This window comes from Onychostruthus taczanowskii, unplaced genomic scaffold (assembly GCF_017590055.1).
Source record: "Onychostruthus taczanowskii isolate IOZ18803 unplaced genomic scaffold, ASM1759005v1 scaffold6, whole genome shotgun sequence".
Classification (NCBI taxonomy): Eukaryota; Metazoa; Chordata; class Aves; order Passeriformes; family Passeridae; genus Onychostruthus; species Onychostruthus taczanowskii.
The window spans coordinates 6,086,887-6,107,183 of NW_024503679.1; the positions used below are offsets into that span (position 1 = coordinate 6,086,887).

At 36.4% G+C, this 20,297-nt stretch overlaps 1 protein-coding gene across 1 annotated transcript in view; it reads right to left on the reverse strand.

Annotated features, from left to right (window-relative positions):
* The window catches only part of LOC121343348 (protein unc-13 homolog A-like), a 43,625-nt gene extending 36,384 nt beyond the window's left edge, over nt 1-7,241 (reverse strand). Inside the window, exons 1-4 of the mRNA XM_041418408.1 lie at nt 7,128-7,241; nt 5,817-5,846; nt 2,438-2,537; nt 991-1,108 (exon numbers count right to left, since the gene is read on the reverse strand). Coding sequence (XP_041274342.1) covers nt 991-1,108; nt 2,438-2,537; nt 5,817-5,846; nt 7,128-7,149 — 270 coding nt within the window. The 5' untranslated portion in view covers nt 7,150-7,241. The remainder of the gene's footprint in view (nt 1-990; nt 1,109-2,437; nt 2,538-5,816; nt 5,847-7,127) is intronic.
* Between the last annotated feature and the right edge of the window lie 13,056 nt (nt 7,242-20,297).

The following is a 20,297-nucleotide window of genomic DNA, read 5'->3' on the forward strand; positions in this document are numbered from 1 at the left end:
AGAATCATTGAAATGTCAGTTCAATGTATATATTAATATTTATTAGTTCCTGTAAAGAAATGGCTATAGAGTCTGATTAAAGATACTGCATGAAATTATTCTCTGATTTTCTTACCTTTATCCCATCTTCAAGTGCCTTTCTATGTTTTATAAATATTAAAGAAGGCAAACAATTTTTATTTGCAAGGATTGATTTAATCTCTACTTTGCAATTATTTCTTTAAAAACAGCCTCCAGGGACTATGCATATGAAAGCATATTTATGATTGGGAGAATTGTGGATTGTTACCTCTTACCTCTTCCAAATTTATAAAATTTTGCAGCAATTGCAGTTTACTTCAGTATTTCCACACTCCCAGAAACCCTTTTTTTTTTTTTTTTTTTTTTTTTTTAATAAAATAAGAACTCCCTACTGGAAGCAAGTCTAGTCATTCTGATGGCCAAATGACTATGGTGGATACATAACTCCTATATTGACCCAGCTTCCCACTCAGCCTTTCCTTTGTCCTCACTGTACTGTTAATTTCTTCTATAGCACCACAGGGCAAATTTCTGTTTTCCTCTTTGAGACAATGGTCGATTTCCATGAGAAAGAGAACAACAGTACTGTGCCCATTTTAATAGAGATTTACCCAAGGTCACAAAATGAAGAGCCAGACCAAGGAACTTGATCTAAAATTCTTTCACTCTAATCATATAAACCAAACATGCCTGCCTCTCTAATTGTTTCTAAGTTCTGCTGAACCTAGCTCACCTTCTGTGTTATACTTGGCCCAAGGTCTGAGCCATTTCTCCAGGGTATACGGCTGATGCCCACCAATTGTCACTTTGAGAGACACACATATATTGAGCCTTAATATTACAACTGAAGCAAAGGAGTTAGAAGTATACATTGATCACAACTGTTGTTACAGTATTTGGGGAGTCCAAGAATGGGAAATTTATTGGATTTTACTCAGTGCTTTATATTTCCACAGGAAGTCAGCTTACATCGGTTGCATATTCCACAGTGGCAAGGGGAATCCATAAAACTCCTAAAATGCTGTCCCAGAGCAAGCCTTTCTTCCACAGCTCTACAATGAAGCCCTTTCCATCAGCACAGATTTCACTATAAAGAATGAATACAGAGATCATTAAAATGAAAATGTAATCTCAATTGCTCAGCAATCTATCACAGCAATTTATTTTTATCTTCTTACAGCAGATACAGAGCTGGGGGTTTTTCAGTATACTTGTAAAATACAAACTAGCAGGATGAACACAAATGTTAGACTGAACAAGACTCTCAAGTCTTATTGTTCAGGATTGCCTTTATCAAATAATGAGGACAGTTCTGCTGCAACAATGGGAAGACATCTCTCAAATTCAAAAGCTGCAGATCCAGACTTTATTTTAGTTGTAACTAAAGGATACATGCATTTTACTACTAGCTGGTTTTGACCAAAAAATACTGTACCACAACCATATTTTGCAAGAATTCAAAATCAAATTTTACCAGGCCATATCACTCCCTCATGTCATTGAATTAAGAGAGAGATCATTTCTTCAGGGAATGCTCCCCGTTACAGACCAGTTCTGTAAATATGAACAATATAATAAAGTAGGTATTGGTGTCTCTGCTGGACTCATTTGATGTAATCTCCATTAATTTTAAGTAGTACTTTTGAAATGCAAACTGGTAATATCTGCAAGTAATGGAACACAGTTTTCACTGGCAGACATAGAGTGAGAGTCCTTAAGATAATGAACTATAGTATACTTATCAAAATCTAGATGAATATATTTGTAAATGCTTGTTTATAATCCCTTTTCAAACTCTGCTGTGTTGTATAGATGAGTAGGCAGCAGATGGAGCTACAGCAACCTTGTAATGCAATTGCTACAAAAGTGGTTTAGTATTCTTTGGTAATTAGTACACTGCAAATTAAGGTGTATATAAAGCTCTACAGAAAAGAGAATAACAACTGAATAACAAGATGGAGAGTGGAGTAAAGTGGGCAAAGATCTGCAGGCAGAAGTGAGAATCAGTATGAGTCAATGATAAATAAAGTATCTAAACTGGCAGTTAAGTAGATAAATTAATGTGCAAAATTAGAATATATCATAATGAAACAGAGTGAACAAAAAACAATTTAGGTGAGGATTGGTTTGAGTTCTTTATTGTCTCATTCCGTGTATTCCTAAAACATTATATGAAATTAAATTTGGAGACAAATTCTTCACCTTGTTGACTGCTGGCCTTGATCTGTCATGTGGCTTGCAAAATTAACTTTAGTTGTGTTCTGCAGAATTAGCCTGGCACCTTTTCTCTGAGCTGGACACTTTTCCCTTGCTTTCGTGCTCTGTACATGACCTCACATGCACTACATTGTTCTATACTACACAAATATATCAAAGATACAACAAAATCAATTGATAAGAATTCCCTTTTACTTACAACATGAAGTCTTGTTCCCAGCAAGGCTCCCTTCCTCTTCTATCTATTGTAGTGCTTTTTAAATTTTGGACTTTTAAAACAACATATGTTTTGGATGTTTCTGAAAAACAAATAAGAAGCACATTAAACACGACTTTAGTTCCTTCCAGAAGATGAAAACACAACCATATGGCAGCAAGGGTTTAACTCATACCTCATGCACACCTTCACTGGTGTGGGTCAAATACGTGGATGTGAACAACCAAATTCTTATTAGTTTTAGTAGGACTATGACAGGAAAATCTCTGCCCATGACAGGTGGGAGAGAACATAATCCTAAATGTGAGTATTTTAAAGATCAGCTTCCAGACACAGCTTTTTACTGTTTATGTATTTCTCTGTCAGGTCTCACAAGAAACCAGTACACACTCCTTTTCTGCAAATTAGGAAGTTTTTTTGCCTTTTAATTGATACGACAATACTGAGGACTGGCTAATGGGTTTTATGTCCAATTAAGGCAAGGCCATAGACTTGTAACGTGTAATTCAGTCTTTGTGCATGAATCGAGTTCTGTGTATAGATGCAGCAGCAAAATGGGTTTCAGATGCAGTCGCAAATGAACTCATGGATTTTTATAAATCCCTCTGAAAAGACACTGTGTGAGTATTCATAAAATCAGACCTAATAAGCAAAAAGAATAAAATTTTTTAAATTTCAAAGTGCTTGAAAATATCACTGACAGAAAAAAGCAAAAGAACTGAGGGAAAGCTCTTTCCTGTAGGGCCTGACACAGGAATCTGAGGCTGCAATGGCACATTCTATCATCTCAATGAACATGGCTTTTTAGTTTGCATGCATGTAACAGTTCTTCACTACCCTCCAGCATCCTAGGCAAGGATTAACATTGACACATGACTGAAAAAAAGACTTGATACAAGCACTGCCAAAATACATATATACAAGACATAGCCAAGCACAGAATTTGTGAACTGTCTGTATTACCAGAGGTCAATCAAACACTCGGAGCTGGAGGGAAGCTGTCAGTGTCTACAATAGATCACTGGATAGGTTGTATCAAATTACACTGCACTTAACAAAAGGTGTGAAGGGGAAGCGTTGGCTGTGTACATCCTGGATGTAGATCTTATTGTTAGGACCAATTATAATATTTGACCAAAGAACTAAAGCTATCATGTAACGGAATTTTTTTTTTAATAAAAAAAGTCAACAGTGCCCAATGTTATCTATTTATTTTCTATAACTTAGTGGACCAGTCTTCTCAAATATGACTTTGTTTTTATACTGAAAAAACGTGACAAAGTCAATATTAATTTAGGAGTCTGGTGACTCATATGTGAGAAATGGCATCAACAAGACATGGTTCATACACCATCATTCTGTGTAACTGAGGCAAACAAAACAAAAAATTTGCAAAATCTTTTGTAGTTGCAAAACTTTTTTATAGTTGGGAGAACTTGTAACTCAAAGTTTGAGAAATTTTCAAAAGAACTCTAAATTGCTTGGCTGAAAAACAGCAACCTACAACATTTAACTTCAGCCATTTAGAGCACCCATGTAAATTAAAACTACAATACCAGCTTCCCTCATAAATTAAAAGGAATCTTCTTTAAATGAAGCTATAAATTACAAGGTAAAACTTAAACTCACAATTTTAGTGGCATTCTGTTTCACTATTGCATTATTTCATATCCAACTCTAATTTCCAGTTTGAAAGTTTCACGTTAGTATGTGCCACACCAGATGATCAAACTTAATCACCTGGTATCCTTTTGCAGCTCCTTTTCTAGCATGAAAAATAAAAAATATCTTGGATTGCCTGCATTAGAGTGTTGCCTGAAACCCTGCCATCTCCTTTTTAAAACAGCTGTTTCTCCAATACTTCCTTGGCCTCTTTGGCTCTTCTCTGGATCTAAACCTTACCCTTCAGTGCTTTTTGACTAATGCACCCTCTTTAAATGCCATGAGTTATGTCAAATAAGAAAATGTAGATACTCTATCTTTTAAATAACTGCATATGTAACCTCCTTGAAGAATAACACTGTCAAGGTTGAATATCATTACAATACCCTAGCAGTGGAGAAGAGCTGTCAATTTTGCTACATGATAGGAAGTTTTGTTTCCACAAAACCATTATTGCATCTTCCAACCTGTCAAAAACTGGAGGCACATAATGCAATTTTTGTGAAAAGAAATAGGGCAGGATATCCACCTGCTCATATCTTCAGCTTTCAACCCAAAACAGGGGAGAGCAGCTTACACAAAGGAGTAAATAAACTAAAGGAGAATCACAGAGTTTTGAGAAATGTGGGCATTTCAAGACTGCTCTCATTCACCACCTACAAAATTGTTCTGCCCAAGAAAACATGATCAATTATCAGAGAATATACCAAACTTCATTGCCAGTACTTATGGCATTAACAAGACTCAACAGCATTTAAAGGAAAATTAGAGTTACTTATATTCTATCAAATTATTTTGATAATTATGTTCTGTAAATTATCACCTCTTGAGTACTAGCAAAATATAATATTATAACATTTTTGATTGCATTAGGATCTCAATGAAAGAGAAAAGACTTTTCAGTCTATACTTTTCATACATATTTCATAGCCTGTTGTTAGAAGAACTAGCAGTTTTACCTGTGTCCATTCAGGTAACCTTTCTTGAATCCAGATAACTTTAAACAGTTGTAATTAGCTTACATCTATTAGTCAGACATCTACTGGTAATTTTTGCTGCACTGATTAAGTTGTATATCGGCTTTTCCCGAGAAACAGTAAGTACAAACTTCTTGAAGGCCTTAGATTCACAGTCTACTTGTGTGTGAGAAACCTCTGGCTGTGTCTGGACTTTCTTTTCCATCATGGCTAAGTCTTGGTCCTTGAGACAGACTTGTGTACACCTGGGCAGCTTGGTTTTGCTCATATTTATTGCCTAAGGTAATACCTGGTCACTATAACTGTCCATCAGTGTCTCTTGTCTGTATTTTCTCACCAGGAAAACTCAGACACCATCTCCTTCCCATCCCGGTTAAGTTAAACTCTCCTTATTTAAGAAAAGTTTCTATTGGCCAGTGACACATTTAGGTCATCAAATTATGTAAAACTTTGCTGCAGTGGAAATATATTTTAAATATCACTAGCTTGCAAGACAATAACACTTCATAACTTAAAATTACAAATTGTCTCAGCTCACAACTTAGGTTGATAATTTAATCTTTAAAATATATGCATTTTCTTTACACATTTACTTTGAACTGTACTGTTGATCCAGTGTGTCAAAGTAGTCCCAAGCTTAAATGATTCTTCAGTGTAATACAGAACTCCATACCTCAGAAAGAAAAATGTAAAGCAGAAATCCAAGGGGGAACTAGACTTACCAGTTGTTTTATCCAACCTTCCTTTTTTCACTGTATTTAAAAAAAATCAGACAAATCATATTATTAATTTCAGATAATACCTTAACAGTGTTTTCCAACAAGTTTTATGAAAAATAAAATTTGAGAGATTTATGTGGTATAAAGAAACTCATCCAAAAATGAAAACAAGTAATCTTAAAAAAAGTATCACTGTGGGAAGATAATATGACTGCTTGGAATTCATTGGGAAAGAAGGTATGTGAAAACTTTGTACTTTACAGGAACTTAACACAGAGGGCAGAATGGAGGCCAGGTGTCCAGGAAGGGTATTATACTAATTATTCATCATCTCATAATGCCAGTTCTTAATTCTTCCCTGTAATAGTCCCAGAAGACTGTATATAATCTAAAATAATATCTGTCATTTCACAACGAATCCTTTATTACAGCGTATTTAATCTGCCCATTAGAAAGGACATACTTGAGTAAACACCTTACCAAATAAAAAGTGAACATTTCAAATCCTAATTTTGCTCAACAACTAAAGTTCCACATTATGGTATGTTTTCCATTAATGAAAATGCTCTGAAGCTAACAGGACTGTGATTCAGGCAGTTATAGGTATGAAAATTTAACTTGGTCATAATTTTTTATCAAGTTTCTGACTAATAAAGTTCAGTAAATTTAATATTTTAAACAATATTAAATATTATTTCAATTTCCCTGCCATGTCAATACATGTACCACAGTTCAGTTTAATCTGAATGAAACATCACTGTAGTCCTAAAATAATCAAACCTGCTCTGTATATATTTATGTATACATCATATACTTTATTGCTATACTTAGGACCTTGTAATTGCTAATAAAACAAAATTATGAGTCCACAACTTTACAATGTAAAGATTCCCAAGAGATTGCTGTTATTTTCCAATATCTTTTCCATTTGCTTAATCACCTGTACTTTCCTATTACTTATTCTTGCTTTCATCTCTCCCTAAATATTCCTAAGAACTCTATGGAACTGCACCATATCTGGCAGAATATCTGTCAGCCCCAATAATTCCACCATGTCTCACGCCAGGAAATTTTCAACACATATGCTGAGGGGCCTAAGTGTTGCTGGGCTACAAACAGAGGCCAAACACTGCAGCAATTCAACTGCTCTATGAGAGAGCACAATTTACATGCTTCCCTTGGAGGAAGTACTGCAAGAAATATTCTCATCAATATAAATGAGCAATACACAAGTCTACTCTCTGAAGTTACTTCCCATAGTTACGTACTAAATACTTGTCACATGGATGAAGGAGCTTGATAAGAAAAACCTACCTTTTACAGAGAGAAGTTCCATTCCAGCAGAAAAATATTTTAAAGACCACACATTGAAATTCAGGGTTTTTTTATACAAAAGGAAAATAAATAATTTGGCTTGAATTAAATTACTCTTCTGCTGCTGCTCCCCCACTGCATGTGTGTTTCACTTTTGCAGCACGCTCCTCCCATGGCTCACATGGAGGGAAGCCAACCAACTGATGGAGCAGAGATGACAAATTGCTTCTCCCTCTTTATACACAGACATGGAAGAGGAAAGGAGAAATATTACAACTGCTTCCTTACCCTCATTTCCTCAGCTTCTATCTGCTGTATGCAGCTGTCTTTAGTCTAAACACATTTCCGAATGCCATCTTTTCCAGAAGTAACAAACTCAGTACAACTATTTTATTAAGAACGTACTCTTGGAGCTCTTAAGCTTTGATTTTGATACTTGCAAATCAACCCATTTGGAATACATAAAGTTTAAGGCTTTTTTCTTTTACTGCAGAGCCACAGAGAACAATTTTTATGCTATAGCTAAGAGTAAGTAATTTTATAAAATAGTATAAATAAATATTGCACAAAAAACTGAATTTTACTACACTTAATAAATTTCTCATTCTGTTGCAGCACTTCACAAGATAATGACCAGTCTCATGAAATGCTAAAACATTTTACAATAATATTTAAATTATTAAGCTCAACAACACTGAAATTATTACAAAAACGGTGGTGTTTATGACACTTGTTCACATTATATTGCCTTTTTTTCTTTTTGGTTTCCAGTTGTGGTTAACAGTATATATATTTCCTCAGACACAGAATATTTTACTTTGCAAATTTTCCAGTCTACATCATATTATAATTGAAGTCTAAGGCCTTGAATTCAAGTAGGGGAGTGTCCTCGGATGAGAGGGGAATTCAGAATTGGCTGTCTGCAGTTTGAAGAACCTGGGTCTGGAAGATGGCCCACCTCAAAATACAGGTGAGAGCTGAGATTGTTTAGCCAGGCCGTGAGAAAGCTTGGGGAGGTGGGTTAGCTTTAATGAATGTTTATAAAAGCCTGATGAGAGGTGTAAACAAGACTGACTCTTCTAATTATTATCTAATAACAGGTGAACAGGCCAGAGGCACTGAACTCACAGAAACTGAAACTCACAGAAACAGAAAACACTTTTTTTTTTTTTTTTACTGTGAGGGTAATTTAGCACTAAAATAGGTTGTCCAGAAATGCTGTGGAGGTTTTTGCCCTGAGCAACCTGCTCTTGCTTACCCTGTTTTAAGCAGGGATGTTGGACTAGATGATATTGAGAGTTTCCTTACTTGTGATTCTGTGATAGTCCACAAGGTCAAATTGTTAAGAGTGACACTGAAGTAAATTTAATTCAGGAGCTCATGAAAGCCTACAGTCTCTATACATAATGTGTGTAGGTTTTTTCCCTGCATAGAAGTATCATAAGAAGTACTTACGTTGTTTCAGGGTTATGCTACTATGCCACAACGTGAAGTTATTAAGCTATTACATTTTGGTCTTGTGTTTTAGATTAATATATTTACATATCTCTTTTCTGAGTTCTGTTCTGAACAAGTCTCCTACAGCAGACTGATAAGTCTTAGAGACAGGTTTCCACCTTACACAAACAATGGAGCTCTAGTGAAGTTACCAAAGCTAGTCTGGTACACACAGGATGAGGCACTGATGCCAAGGCTGCATTTGGATCCATGAGAAACAATATTTACTTGGAACAAAAACCTAATCTCTGCTTAGTAAGGTTAGGTAAGTAGAGTTTACAGTAAGCCTTAGCATGAATCAGACTTACACAGTTGCATCTCTGTATCCATCTGGAACTGTGTAAACCTGGTTCTTCCTTTCTCTATGCCCATTCTCAGATATCAGGGCCCATCATATGGAAAGCTAATTTCTTCCTTGAATCCTTGGATTGCAGCTGCAACTGTGGCCATTATTGTTCATTTAGTTTACTGTGATGCCATGACTGTTTTTTACATAAGCAATTAAGAAAGATGTTATGATTTTATGGTAAGAAATAAGAAAAGAATACCTGAACATAGGCAGAAGGTCACTGTGGACTGGGAATAGGGCATGCACAAATGCTCTTTCATTTGGAAAAAGCATTTATTATATTTAACAAAAGAATAGTGAGGAGCACTGTGCTGGAACAAGCTGTCAAAATGGTGTTTGGCAAAAGGGCATAAGAGTAGAAGCTGCAGGACAAAATCCATGCTTCAGTACCTCAAGTACTTACCCTATCACTCTGCCATGCCTTCCCCAGGGTTTTCTCCTTTCAATATTACAGTTATTATTTAATGCCTGATATAACACTTCAGTCCTATATGTTGACTTCAGTTAAAAGGACCCAACATCACAGACCTATATGCAGAATCAAGAATGTAGAAAAAAAATTGAAAAAAAAGCAAAATTAATTGTTTACATTGCATTTTTTAACTGAAAAAAAATTATTTTTATTTCAAAACTGCTTATAGTTTCAGTTCACCATTCCATAGAAGAGAGCAATTATGTATAATGCTGTTATTAAGGAGTCTGTTATTAAGATGTTTCACTCTGATGATTCACCTATTTGGCATTAAAACTACATATTGTTCTTCTCAGGAAGTTTCTCCTCTGCAGGATACTTGTAATGCAATAATTAAGTCATGAACTCATAGATTCTAATATGCTATTTCGCAAAAGGAAAACAGAGCACATTTTAATACTGATTGCAAAAAAATGTGGAAGACAACCTCCCAACTTTCACAGGAAAATGAAAACATAACTTATTGTTGTTTAAAGATATTTCAGTTATAGAAGAGAATATTTTAAAAAACCCTGGTGAGAAAAAAAAATTTCCAAATTTTAATTGTTACTACAGAGTGTAGGAACAGTCTCCTCGCATCCCCTACATTTTTGTCTGAGACCACCATCGAGCTCTCTTTTCTTGGCTAATTTTATGCTGACCCATGTTTGGTTTTAAAGAACTTATGGCCTTGTAACACCAATATATTAACTATCTTTTTTCTGAAATTCTTCCCTTGAGAAAGAAAATTTGTTCCTTTGCAAATTAATTCAGAGAGTGAATTTTTCAGCTGACCAAAATTGACCAGAACCTCCTTAACACTTGCCCATGAAGAAATATGCCAGTCACCTGAGAAGAGTGGGTCATGAAGTGGTTTTTGTATTCCCCTTGAAGCCAGTTACTGGCTTAAAATAAGAACTAGTGGGAGAAGATTTTTGTCTAGCATGAGGGAAAAATGACACAATTCTGATCAAATTCAAAGATAAATAGTTATATTATCATTATGTGATCCTTATGACACAGAAACCTGAAACCCCTGAGCAGGAATTCAATCAGAAAAAAAAAAAAAAAAAAAAAAAAAAAAAAAAAAAAAAAAAAAAAAAAAAAAAAAAAAAAAAAAATCCCTTTTTCCAGGCAGTTCATTTCTACCTTTCAGAAATATAGATTCTGCATTCCCAGATGTATATTATAATTTTCAGTAGACTTCATAAGTGATAAAAGATAGAAATAATGAACTCTGTAACAAAATATGCTATCAAGAGATACATCATCAAAGAAACAGGATAAACAGAAAATCAATCAGTTGATTTCTGACCCTGAAATACCATGAGCAATATTGAAGATAGGAACTACAAATTAGATCAGTTTTGTCCTTGCCTCCAAAAGATAGGCATGACTATGTATTCTAGGCTTCACAGGAATCACCTTGATAAATGAGTTCAAAGCATTCCACTGACCCTTTTCCAAGAGGAAACATATGAAGGGGCCTCCTTCAAAATAGTATCTGTTATTAAACATCAAGAATATAAATTCTATTGAAGCATCTATTATGAACCTCCAAAACTGTAGTGAAGACAAGCCACAGCAATAAAAAAACCTAAAGTTTTCACACAAACAAAAATACAAGAACTTGTCATAGATTCATATTCTACCTGTCATATTTGTGATAGCCACAGGAGACAATATGCTGTAAGACTAAAAATAGACCTATCTCACAAGTTTGGTACTATATTGCAGAAAATTGGTATTCAAACTAAAAATAAGTGCCTCAAATAAAAAAATTTACATAATTGAATACTTAGAGACATTGAGAAGACCATATTATCTTTATTTTTGTCCTAAACTTTAGAAATAAATAGATTATTCATTTATTAACCTTAGGGGTTTTGTCTACAAATTTTGCATGTCACTTCACATCTCTCCTTCCTTGACTTAAATTTAAAAAATACTGAGAAAACTACCACTTATCTGTCTTTTACAAATAGTGTTGGAATTAGTATCTGTACAGTGGATCTTCTAATCAAGAATGTATTGAAAATAAAGATAAATATTTTTAACATTTTGCATGAATAGAAACTGAATCTGTACAAACCTGTCATTGTACCACTACACTAACTGAGCAGAGGATCACATACTCACACAGTATGTCATTATGGTCCTTAAATTTGGGGACAGTTCTGCCCCCACTGCAACCTCTGTCTCATCACTGATGGAGGCATCTGGACTACTGACCTCACATGGCCCAGAAAGCATTGACCCCTTTGTGCAGCAAGACAGCTCAGAAAAAGTGACCTTAAATAATGCAAGGAAATATAAATTTTGTAAAAATAGGTGCTTTCTTTTTTGCAATCCGTTTTAAGTTAACCAAGATTTTCGGAAGTTTTTATTTTGATGTTAACATTGCTACTCATTGGTATGATTTATCGAAAATTGCTTGCTATCACACAAAAATTAAACTGCACTTAAATTAATAAAGAAGGAATAAGTTTCAAAAGAATCTTAGCTTATCAGAGGCCAAATCAAACATTTGTGCTCAGTAGCTGATTGTCAGTTTGTTCCCTATGAAAGGAAATGTTTTCCAGTCTCTTTCATTGCTGTGCCATGTGCCCTTACATGGCCTCACCTACCTTCTTGACTGCTTTTATTTTACATTTAGGGACACCTAGTGGCTTGTGTCTGATTTGCTCTGGAAAGCAGCAATAACTTCGTATTTCCAAATCAACTTTGTGGGTTTAAAGATCTTATTTATCTATTAAAACATAGCATAGTAAATAGTTAACTTCATAAAAGAAATTACAAAAACAGAAGTGTATTTCATGGTACACATGAAAAGTTTGAGACAACAACAAAAAAATTTATCCGTTTATTCATTCTTTTTGAAATTCATACCCAGAGAGTAAACATGTCTATTTCTTTTTAATACCGTAGAAAATATACCTTAATTATTTTTTTCCAGAAACTTCAATTCTATTCATCTTGTGCACTAGATTTATTACTTTGGCCACTGTATCTTGTCCTAAACATCTCAAATAGATGACAGATGGCATTTTTCATTGTTTCATGCATGTTTGTATGCATGCATTCCTTTGAACCTTTGATTTAATGGAGTGCTTCAACCTAACCAGCTCTCTTTGGTGTCAGGAGTATTGCTCTGTATGTAAAGAGGTGGCAGAACAAAGACCCTACCAAAAAGTTAGGTAAGGCTCAGTAATTCCTTCCTCTCCAATCTTAAATGAAAAAAAAGTCCCTAAGCAAACAAACAGTTTGAGTTTGACTACTCAGATATTTAGCAGATTTTTTTCTAATCCAGTTAACCCACATAATCTTATGAGTCTACTATTACATTCACTGCAAATTTAACAAACCTTTTCTCATTGCTTTCAAATAAGCTCAATTCCTGGGACACTCAGTGAGTGCTTTTAATCTACATCAGCTCATTACCCATATTTTAAGATCATAATCCTATCTTCAGCTTACTTTAAAATATTTAGATTAAAAAGAAGCCATGAAACCATAGCAAAATCAAAAAAAAAAAACCAAAAAAAAAAAACCAAAAAAACCAGAGGCTTCTTTATTTCCTGTATCTGTTAAATAAATACACAGGAAATGTTTAAATTAATATTTTAAAGTACCCATAATAGCTCAGCTTTTTCAGCCTTTTATTAAAAAAAAAATTACTTTATACCCTAAGGCCACCTTATATACATACTTAAAAGAAATCCAAATATTTCCTATCCCATTTTATACATCCAATATTGAAAAGCAAAAGTGTGAAGTCAGGAAGCATAGGAAGGAAAAAGTGCTCAAAAATATTTACAAGAAGAACAAAACAAGGAGATCACTTCCAAGAGCTCGAATGCCGTTAGACTGCAATCCAACAATACCAAATCACGTTTTGCAGGCCTAGCAGAAAGAATTAATTAGGATTTCACTTTTCTCCCCGTTGGCACTTTGCTCCCTCTCGTGGCTAAAACTGAGTATGACAGACCTTGGTAATTAAATTAAACAAACCCGTATTTATTACCCATATTTTAAAATTAATAACGTTGCGAACCTACCCCTTTGACGGTTCTAGTGTCTACAGTTTTATTGTTTTCAGGGAAGAATTCAAACAAAAACTACACTTTGTAAATACAATAAGAAAATTATTAAGATGTTGAATTCTGTATTGCCTAAAGTTGCCTGGCTTTATTTCCACAATGTAACAAGAGAGGCTTATCTCACGCTTTTATCTGACAGCAATTTGTGAAATTACATTTATTCTCATAAAGGCTTGCTGATTTAATCAACAGCATTCTCCAGAAGTCTAGCCAATGGTGAACACACCCATAGCTTATCTTTGCAAAACAATACCTCCATTGACATGAAATGTGACATTTTTTCATCAATATTTCATCACATTATACATAAGATAATACAATAAATTCTCACTACTTGACAACTATCCTGTAATGCAATCTAAGCTAATGCTTTTTCATATTTCAGCATGTGATATCTGTCAACAATGTTGTTAACCACTAATTGCTCTTGTTCATCTCAGAAACATGCCTTGATTGTTAATTGAGGCTAGATAAATATTTCAGTTTATTGAAATTACTTTGCCACCCATTCAGATAAAGAGAAAAATCTTTAAAAGAAGATGAAGAGAAGAAAACTAGAGAAATTAATTATTGGGTGATTATGACAATAAAAACAGAGACTGAAATTAACATATCATCTGAATGATTAATAAAATAGTGAGTGAACACTAGTTTTTGTGAGAAGTATGAATGTACAAGTACCCATACAACCCCAGATCATAAGAAACAGGCCCAGTTTTCCATATTTGTATCAGATTATTTCAAAGTTTTGAAGAGCTTTTCATTAATAGTTGTCAAAGCTCACAGTGGAAGTAAACATAATATTTTATTAAAATAGAGACGGAAAAAGTAAACCACTGATGGGCAAATGTGCAAATGCTGCACAGTGTTTCCCAAGTATAAGAACACTCAAGTCTGCATTGCAACATTGCATTTCTGAATCAAGCAGTAGTTCATCAAGTCAAAATAAAACTTCAATAAAAGAATCTGAAAAATACTTTTCCAAAGCAAAACTTCATTTTATGCATTCTGTTATAACGAATTATGTTCGGATAAAATGAGATGAAGTGTTGTGCAGACCAAAAATTAAGAAAATAACTAGAATTCTTTTCCGTGAGGGTGTGATGCACTGGAAGAGGCTGCCCAGAGAAGCTGTGGATGCCCCATCCCTGAAAGGATTCAAGGCCCAGTTGAAAGGGGCTCTGAGCAACCTGCTCTAGTGGAAGTCATCCTTGCCCATGACAGGGGCTTGCAACTAGATGGTCTTTAGGGCTCCTTCCAACCCCAACCATTCTAGGATTGTATGAAATTTATTTCTATGGTATTAATGTGTACTGCTCTTATGGAGTGAGTTGTTTTCCCAAGACAACAATTACCATGCTGAAAGGCAAAACAGAAATCACACAGTTTTGTGACCCTGTCTGAGCAGAAGATGAAATTAAGGTCTTTGGTGTGACCTTCCCTTTGTGTCAAATCGTGCTAAAATGTATGTAACAGTTTGTGTTATGGAAACCTCCACATATCAATGATTAAGGAGAAGCTGTCAAAATAATTTATTTAGGTTCACAGGCAGAATTCATGACTCGCATGAAGTGTCAAAAAGCACAAGCAATATCTAGTTTATCTGTTAGGTTACTTGGTCTCATACAATTATTTCATTTTCTTGATAGCATTTTTTGACTACAAAAACTTTAGCTGAGGTTCCAGTTACCACTGTTGGCTTTAAAGGGCTAGTGTTCACCTTTTCTGAGAAAAAGAGTATTAACATTCCTAAAGTAAGTTGACCTGTATCATCTCATTTTGCTTTCAATATGATTGTTACTAAAATTTCCATAAGCAAGCCCAGAAAAAGAGGTGCCTTTGAAAGTTTTCAACTGGTATACCATATTTCAGTGTTCAATACTTGGCCTGATGCAGTTTAATCAAATATCACCCTTTACATTTACCCTCTATTTTCACAACTTATAACTTGTCTACATAAAATGATTCATATGGTGAAGTAATTTAAGAAGTCTCATCTTCAAAGTTTTTTATTTTATTGTATTAAAAAATATTTTGAAGTCCAAACTCCAGAAGTGCTAGGAAAAAAGTTTGCAAGAAATACGTTTCAACAAATTACAAACTTTACATGCTATTGTCTTTATTTATTGCATTCACTTACCTATAAAACATAACCTATTGATGCAAACTGTAATCACATTGGCATACTTAAGAACGTTACTATTTAAGTAAAGGCAGATATCTTGGGGAAATAGTCTTGGTGTAAATCTGAATTCAATAATACTAAAATAAAAATATTGCATACTTTAGCTACTACATTCATTATATTAAAATAGGAAAACCATAGTCAATAAAAATACAGTTAAATCTTTTGACGTCCTTCCAACTCCCTGTGGATTTTAGGCAAAAAAAATTGGAAAACATGATTTTACAGAATTTTTTTTTAATATAATGAATCTCATGATGTTGTTTACAGCCCTAGATGAGACTGTGAATAAATAATTCTGTGGTTAAGATGAACTCACCTGTGCACTGCACAGCCCGTTCCCCTCCTCTCCTCACAAGGATCTTCTGCAGATCCGAGCTTCTCCGGGACTGACCTTTGAACAAAAAAAGAAAAAGACTGAACACACATCACATTTCACGTTTATACGGTATTCATTCACTGCAGTTTATGAATAATTTTCAAACAGAAACTTACAAGAAGCAGCCCGGCTGATGCACAGCCCTCACGCCACCAGCTGCGCACGCAGAGCGCTGGGTGACGGCCCTCGAACTCCCTCAGCTGCTGCTGGTCCCACACCTGCGAGAAATCACACCCCCGCCTCCTGCAGAAATGTTCTTTTCACCGTAGTTAAGGCAGGGCGGGCAGAAGAGGAGCTTTCTGTGCCACATCTTCCCGTGGGGCGGCTTTGAGGGGCGGACTGGGCCCCTCTGCCTGTCCCGCGGCAGGCGGGGTGCGGCCCCATGAGGGGAGCGTAGCGGCTGTAGCCCGGCTTTTCCCTACGTTCTTTTTCTCCGGCCCATGTTTCTCCCCGAGCAGCCGCGGCAGCTCCTTCGCTCAGCGGGAGACCGCCGGGCTGAGGGCGGCGGTGCCGCTGGGGAACGCCAGCCGGATCCGGCCCGCGCCGCCCGTGCCGGGTGTTACCGCTCCCGGGCGGGATAGAACCGCTCCCGAGCGGGATAAAACCTACCCCGGCTGTTTCCTCGTCCCTTCAGCACCCTCGCTGCCCCGTGCGCAGTGCCTGGGTGCTACTGGAGGTAAGGGCAGCTCCCGGCAGCTGCCCCTCGGCCCCTCTCTCTCCTGCCGGGGGGGCAGCTGCCCCTCGGTCCCTCTCTTTCCTGCCGGGGGGGCTGCTGCCCCTCAGCCCCTCTCTTTCCTGCCGGGGGTGCAGCTGCCCCTCAGCCCCTCTCTTTCCTGCCGGGGGTGCAGCTGCCCCTCGGCCCCTCTCTTTCCTGCCGGGGGGGCTGCTGCCCCTCAGCCCCTCTCTTTCCTGCCGGGGGGGCTGCTGCCCCTCAGCCCCTCTCTTTCCTGCGAGGGGGGGGCTGCTGCCCCTCAGCCCCTCATCCCGCTGGGGATGCCCTGTGCGGCGTAAGTCTCTGCTTCCTCAGGTCAGATTTAGCAACAGTAAGTTCCCCAGAGCTTTTTTTTTAATGGGTGAGAAGTCTATTAAGCCGGTGCAGTGTTTTTTCTTTCTTACTTGGGCAAATTTCATCCGTTTCTGGGAGGTTTTGTTGGTCTGCTGCACGTGTAGCATCAGCTTTGTAACTTTCAGTCTGATATGTCATGTTGAATGTCTGTTGCTTCTGTTTTCAGGGTAGTTTAGTGAATTACGTAGATTCCATCAGTTGCCTTGGCACGTATCTGTTCACTGGATTTATTGGAGAAAACTACTTCTGTGAGAACACATATGGTGCAAAATGCTTGCTCCTTGAAGTGTGAAAATGCTTTTGTGCTATTTTGGTGATTCATTATTGAGTATTCCTTACTGGGTCTATGCAAAGCATTTGCGTACAAATTTTTTTTCCAGCAGTCTCATTTTCTCTTGCAAGTGGTTCTGGTTGAAGGGTGGGATTTTTTTGACTTGCTCAATGAAAAATTAATTAGGATGGCTCACTTAGAATCTTGGGGCATATCTGTGATGATTACTTTTCCAGTTGGTGCTAGAAATAGTAGTAGTTTTAATATATCATGAAATTTTAAAATGTCAGTGATGTCCTCAGTGCAGAACTATGATCTTTTTGGGACTACTCATTGCAAAAATGGCTGTTCTGTTGAGGTAGGTCTGCTCAAAAGGTTTGTGTCAGTAGGACTGATTACCTGACATTAAGGAGTTTTTGTTGTTTAAAGACTTTTCAGTGCTAGAGTTTAAAGTTCACTGTCAAGAAAAGTATAATCTGCGCATTGCAATGCGTTGAGTCAGTTTTGGACTTCAATCCTGCAATCTTGCTTCCTAATAAACAGTGTCATTTTACTTGAGCAGGTTCGACTGTGTCTATAACAAGTCATTCAGAGTTGTTTACACTAAACAGCTGCATGACCTGTAGCAAAGAACACTGCAGAGAGATCTGTTTGTTAATTGAGAGTATTTAAAGAGTAAAACTGACAAAAAAGTATCTTGTCAGAGTTTAGAAATTCTCACTATGATGCAATTGCTTACACCACTGATTAATGATTATTACATGATAGTTGAAAAAACAAGGGCTGGTGAAATGTTCTGGTTGTTTTATTTCAGCCATCTGATTCCAATTTTGTTTGTTATTTAAACATCCCGGAGTACAGTGTAGCTGAACTAAAAACATCACCTTTCTATGATCAACAGGTTTTTTTTGTCTTAAATGAATTCAAGGTCACTTAAGGAAGATAAAATTGACTTAAAACTTTAATTCATATTCCCTGCCTGTCAGTTTGAGATCCTTGTAAATTTTGGTTTTAGGTTTCGTGTGTTGTGACTTCACCAGATTGTATGCTTTTTGTGTTAAAACAGTGTAAATAAAGATGAATTTTATCGTTATGGCTGGTTCTGTAATGAACTAGCCATCAAGCAAGTTAATCAATCAATCAGCAAGTTAATCAAAGCTTTTGTCATTTACAAGTGATTTTGCTTGTATCTGTGGGGTATTTTGACACAGACTCAAAGTTTATCACTCTCTACATTTTTGAAGTTTTGGAGGCCATAAACTTGGAGATGACATTACCTTAGTAGGCCCTTTGATTCACATGGGATTGTTGGGATCATTGGTTCTTTAAAGGGCATAAATGCTTTTCTGCTCAAAAAACTATTTACAACTAAGAAAATGTAAGGAGTTGTTCTTGGAGGGAGAACTGTTATTTTCAATAAACCCAGGCATGACTGAACATGTATAAAACTGAGGGTAAAATCTTTGAAGCTAAGAAAATGTAAGGAGTTGTTCCTTTGCTAGCATAAGGATGGAGCACTTTCTTGGAGGGAGAACTGTTATTTTCAATAAACCCAGGCATGACTGAACATGTATAAAACTGAGGGTAAAATCTTTGAATAAGATGCAATTTCATGGAAATCAAAGCTTACATTCTGCAGAGACTGATGGCCCTCCTGTCACATGTGCTTTCCTGTAAGAACTGATACGTGATTGTCCTAAACCCTGGTGGAAAGTCTGCTGCTGCAAAGCATTTCACCATTTGGCTGTAACTCCACTGGAGATGACTTAAGGTGATAGTTTTTCTATGCTTAATGCTGTAGGAGTGACAGATAACTCACATGCATGTGGTTCTGCATAGTGCCTAATCAAGGTTCATTTCCTGGACATATCCATTCTTGTTGTTGATAGGGCATTCAGGCACCTTATTTCAGACAGTAAAATAAATGTGTTATTTTTTTCTTAAAGAAAAGATGTCTTTTACAGCTCCACATGCATATTTTCATAACATATTTTTTTATTAAACTTAGTTTATATACTTGGTATATGGAATTTAAAATTAAGTTTGCTAACTTACATGCGTTAAGTTTAGTCTAACATGTTTAAACAACTATTATGTTGTTGAAGCCTTTAATGACCATTGAAGAAAGTGAAAAATTTATTTTTTTGGACACACTTGATTTATCTACTTAGCAAAAAAGCATGCTGTGATATTTTTCTAGGGAGCTTAATATAATGTAACTGTTTATGAGGTAAAAAAAGAACTTCAAGGAAGTGAAGATGGTTTTACTGTATCTTATGACAGTGTGAAAAGCACAAATGTTGAGTTGCTGTGTTTTCAACTGCCCCATTTTCCAGCTTAGGTGCAACATAAACTATCTTAATTAATATTGTGTCACCAAAAGGTTTTGAGACGGCCAATTGAATTCTGCCAAGATAGAGTCTTTTGATGAAAACATATCTTTATTGATTGTAGAAGAAGAAAATCATTCTTAAAATGAAATCCAGAGAAAAAAAGTCATATCCCTCAGAGAAAATTTCTGAGTGGCAGGTTGAGATTAACATCATAAAATTGAATTTGTGCTGCAAACCTTTGATGTAATCAGCAGCTGGGAGATGGTGTTGCCCTTACTGTGCTCCTTCTGATTGTGGTGAATTATTGTGTGGAATGAAATAAGTGTTTCTTGTGTCACTCGTTCAAGAAATACAAACAAGGTATTACCAGGTGCTTCTTGCTAGTTAAAATGGGTTGTATCGATTGCTGGTCCCAGTGCCCTGCTCCCTTGGACTGCAGGAGCAGGACATCCCCATCCCCTGGGAGCTCTGGGTGTCACTCAGCAGCGACTCCAGCCCTCTAGGGTGGGGTCCAACAGGTCTTGAGGGAAGTCCCATCA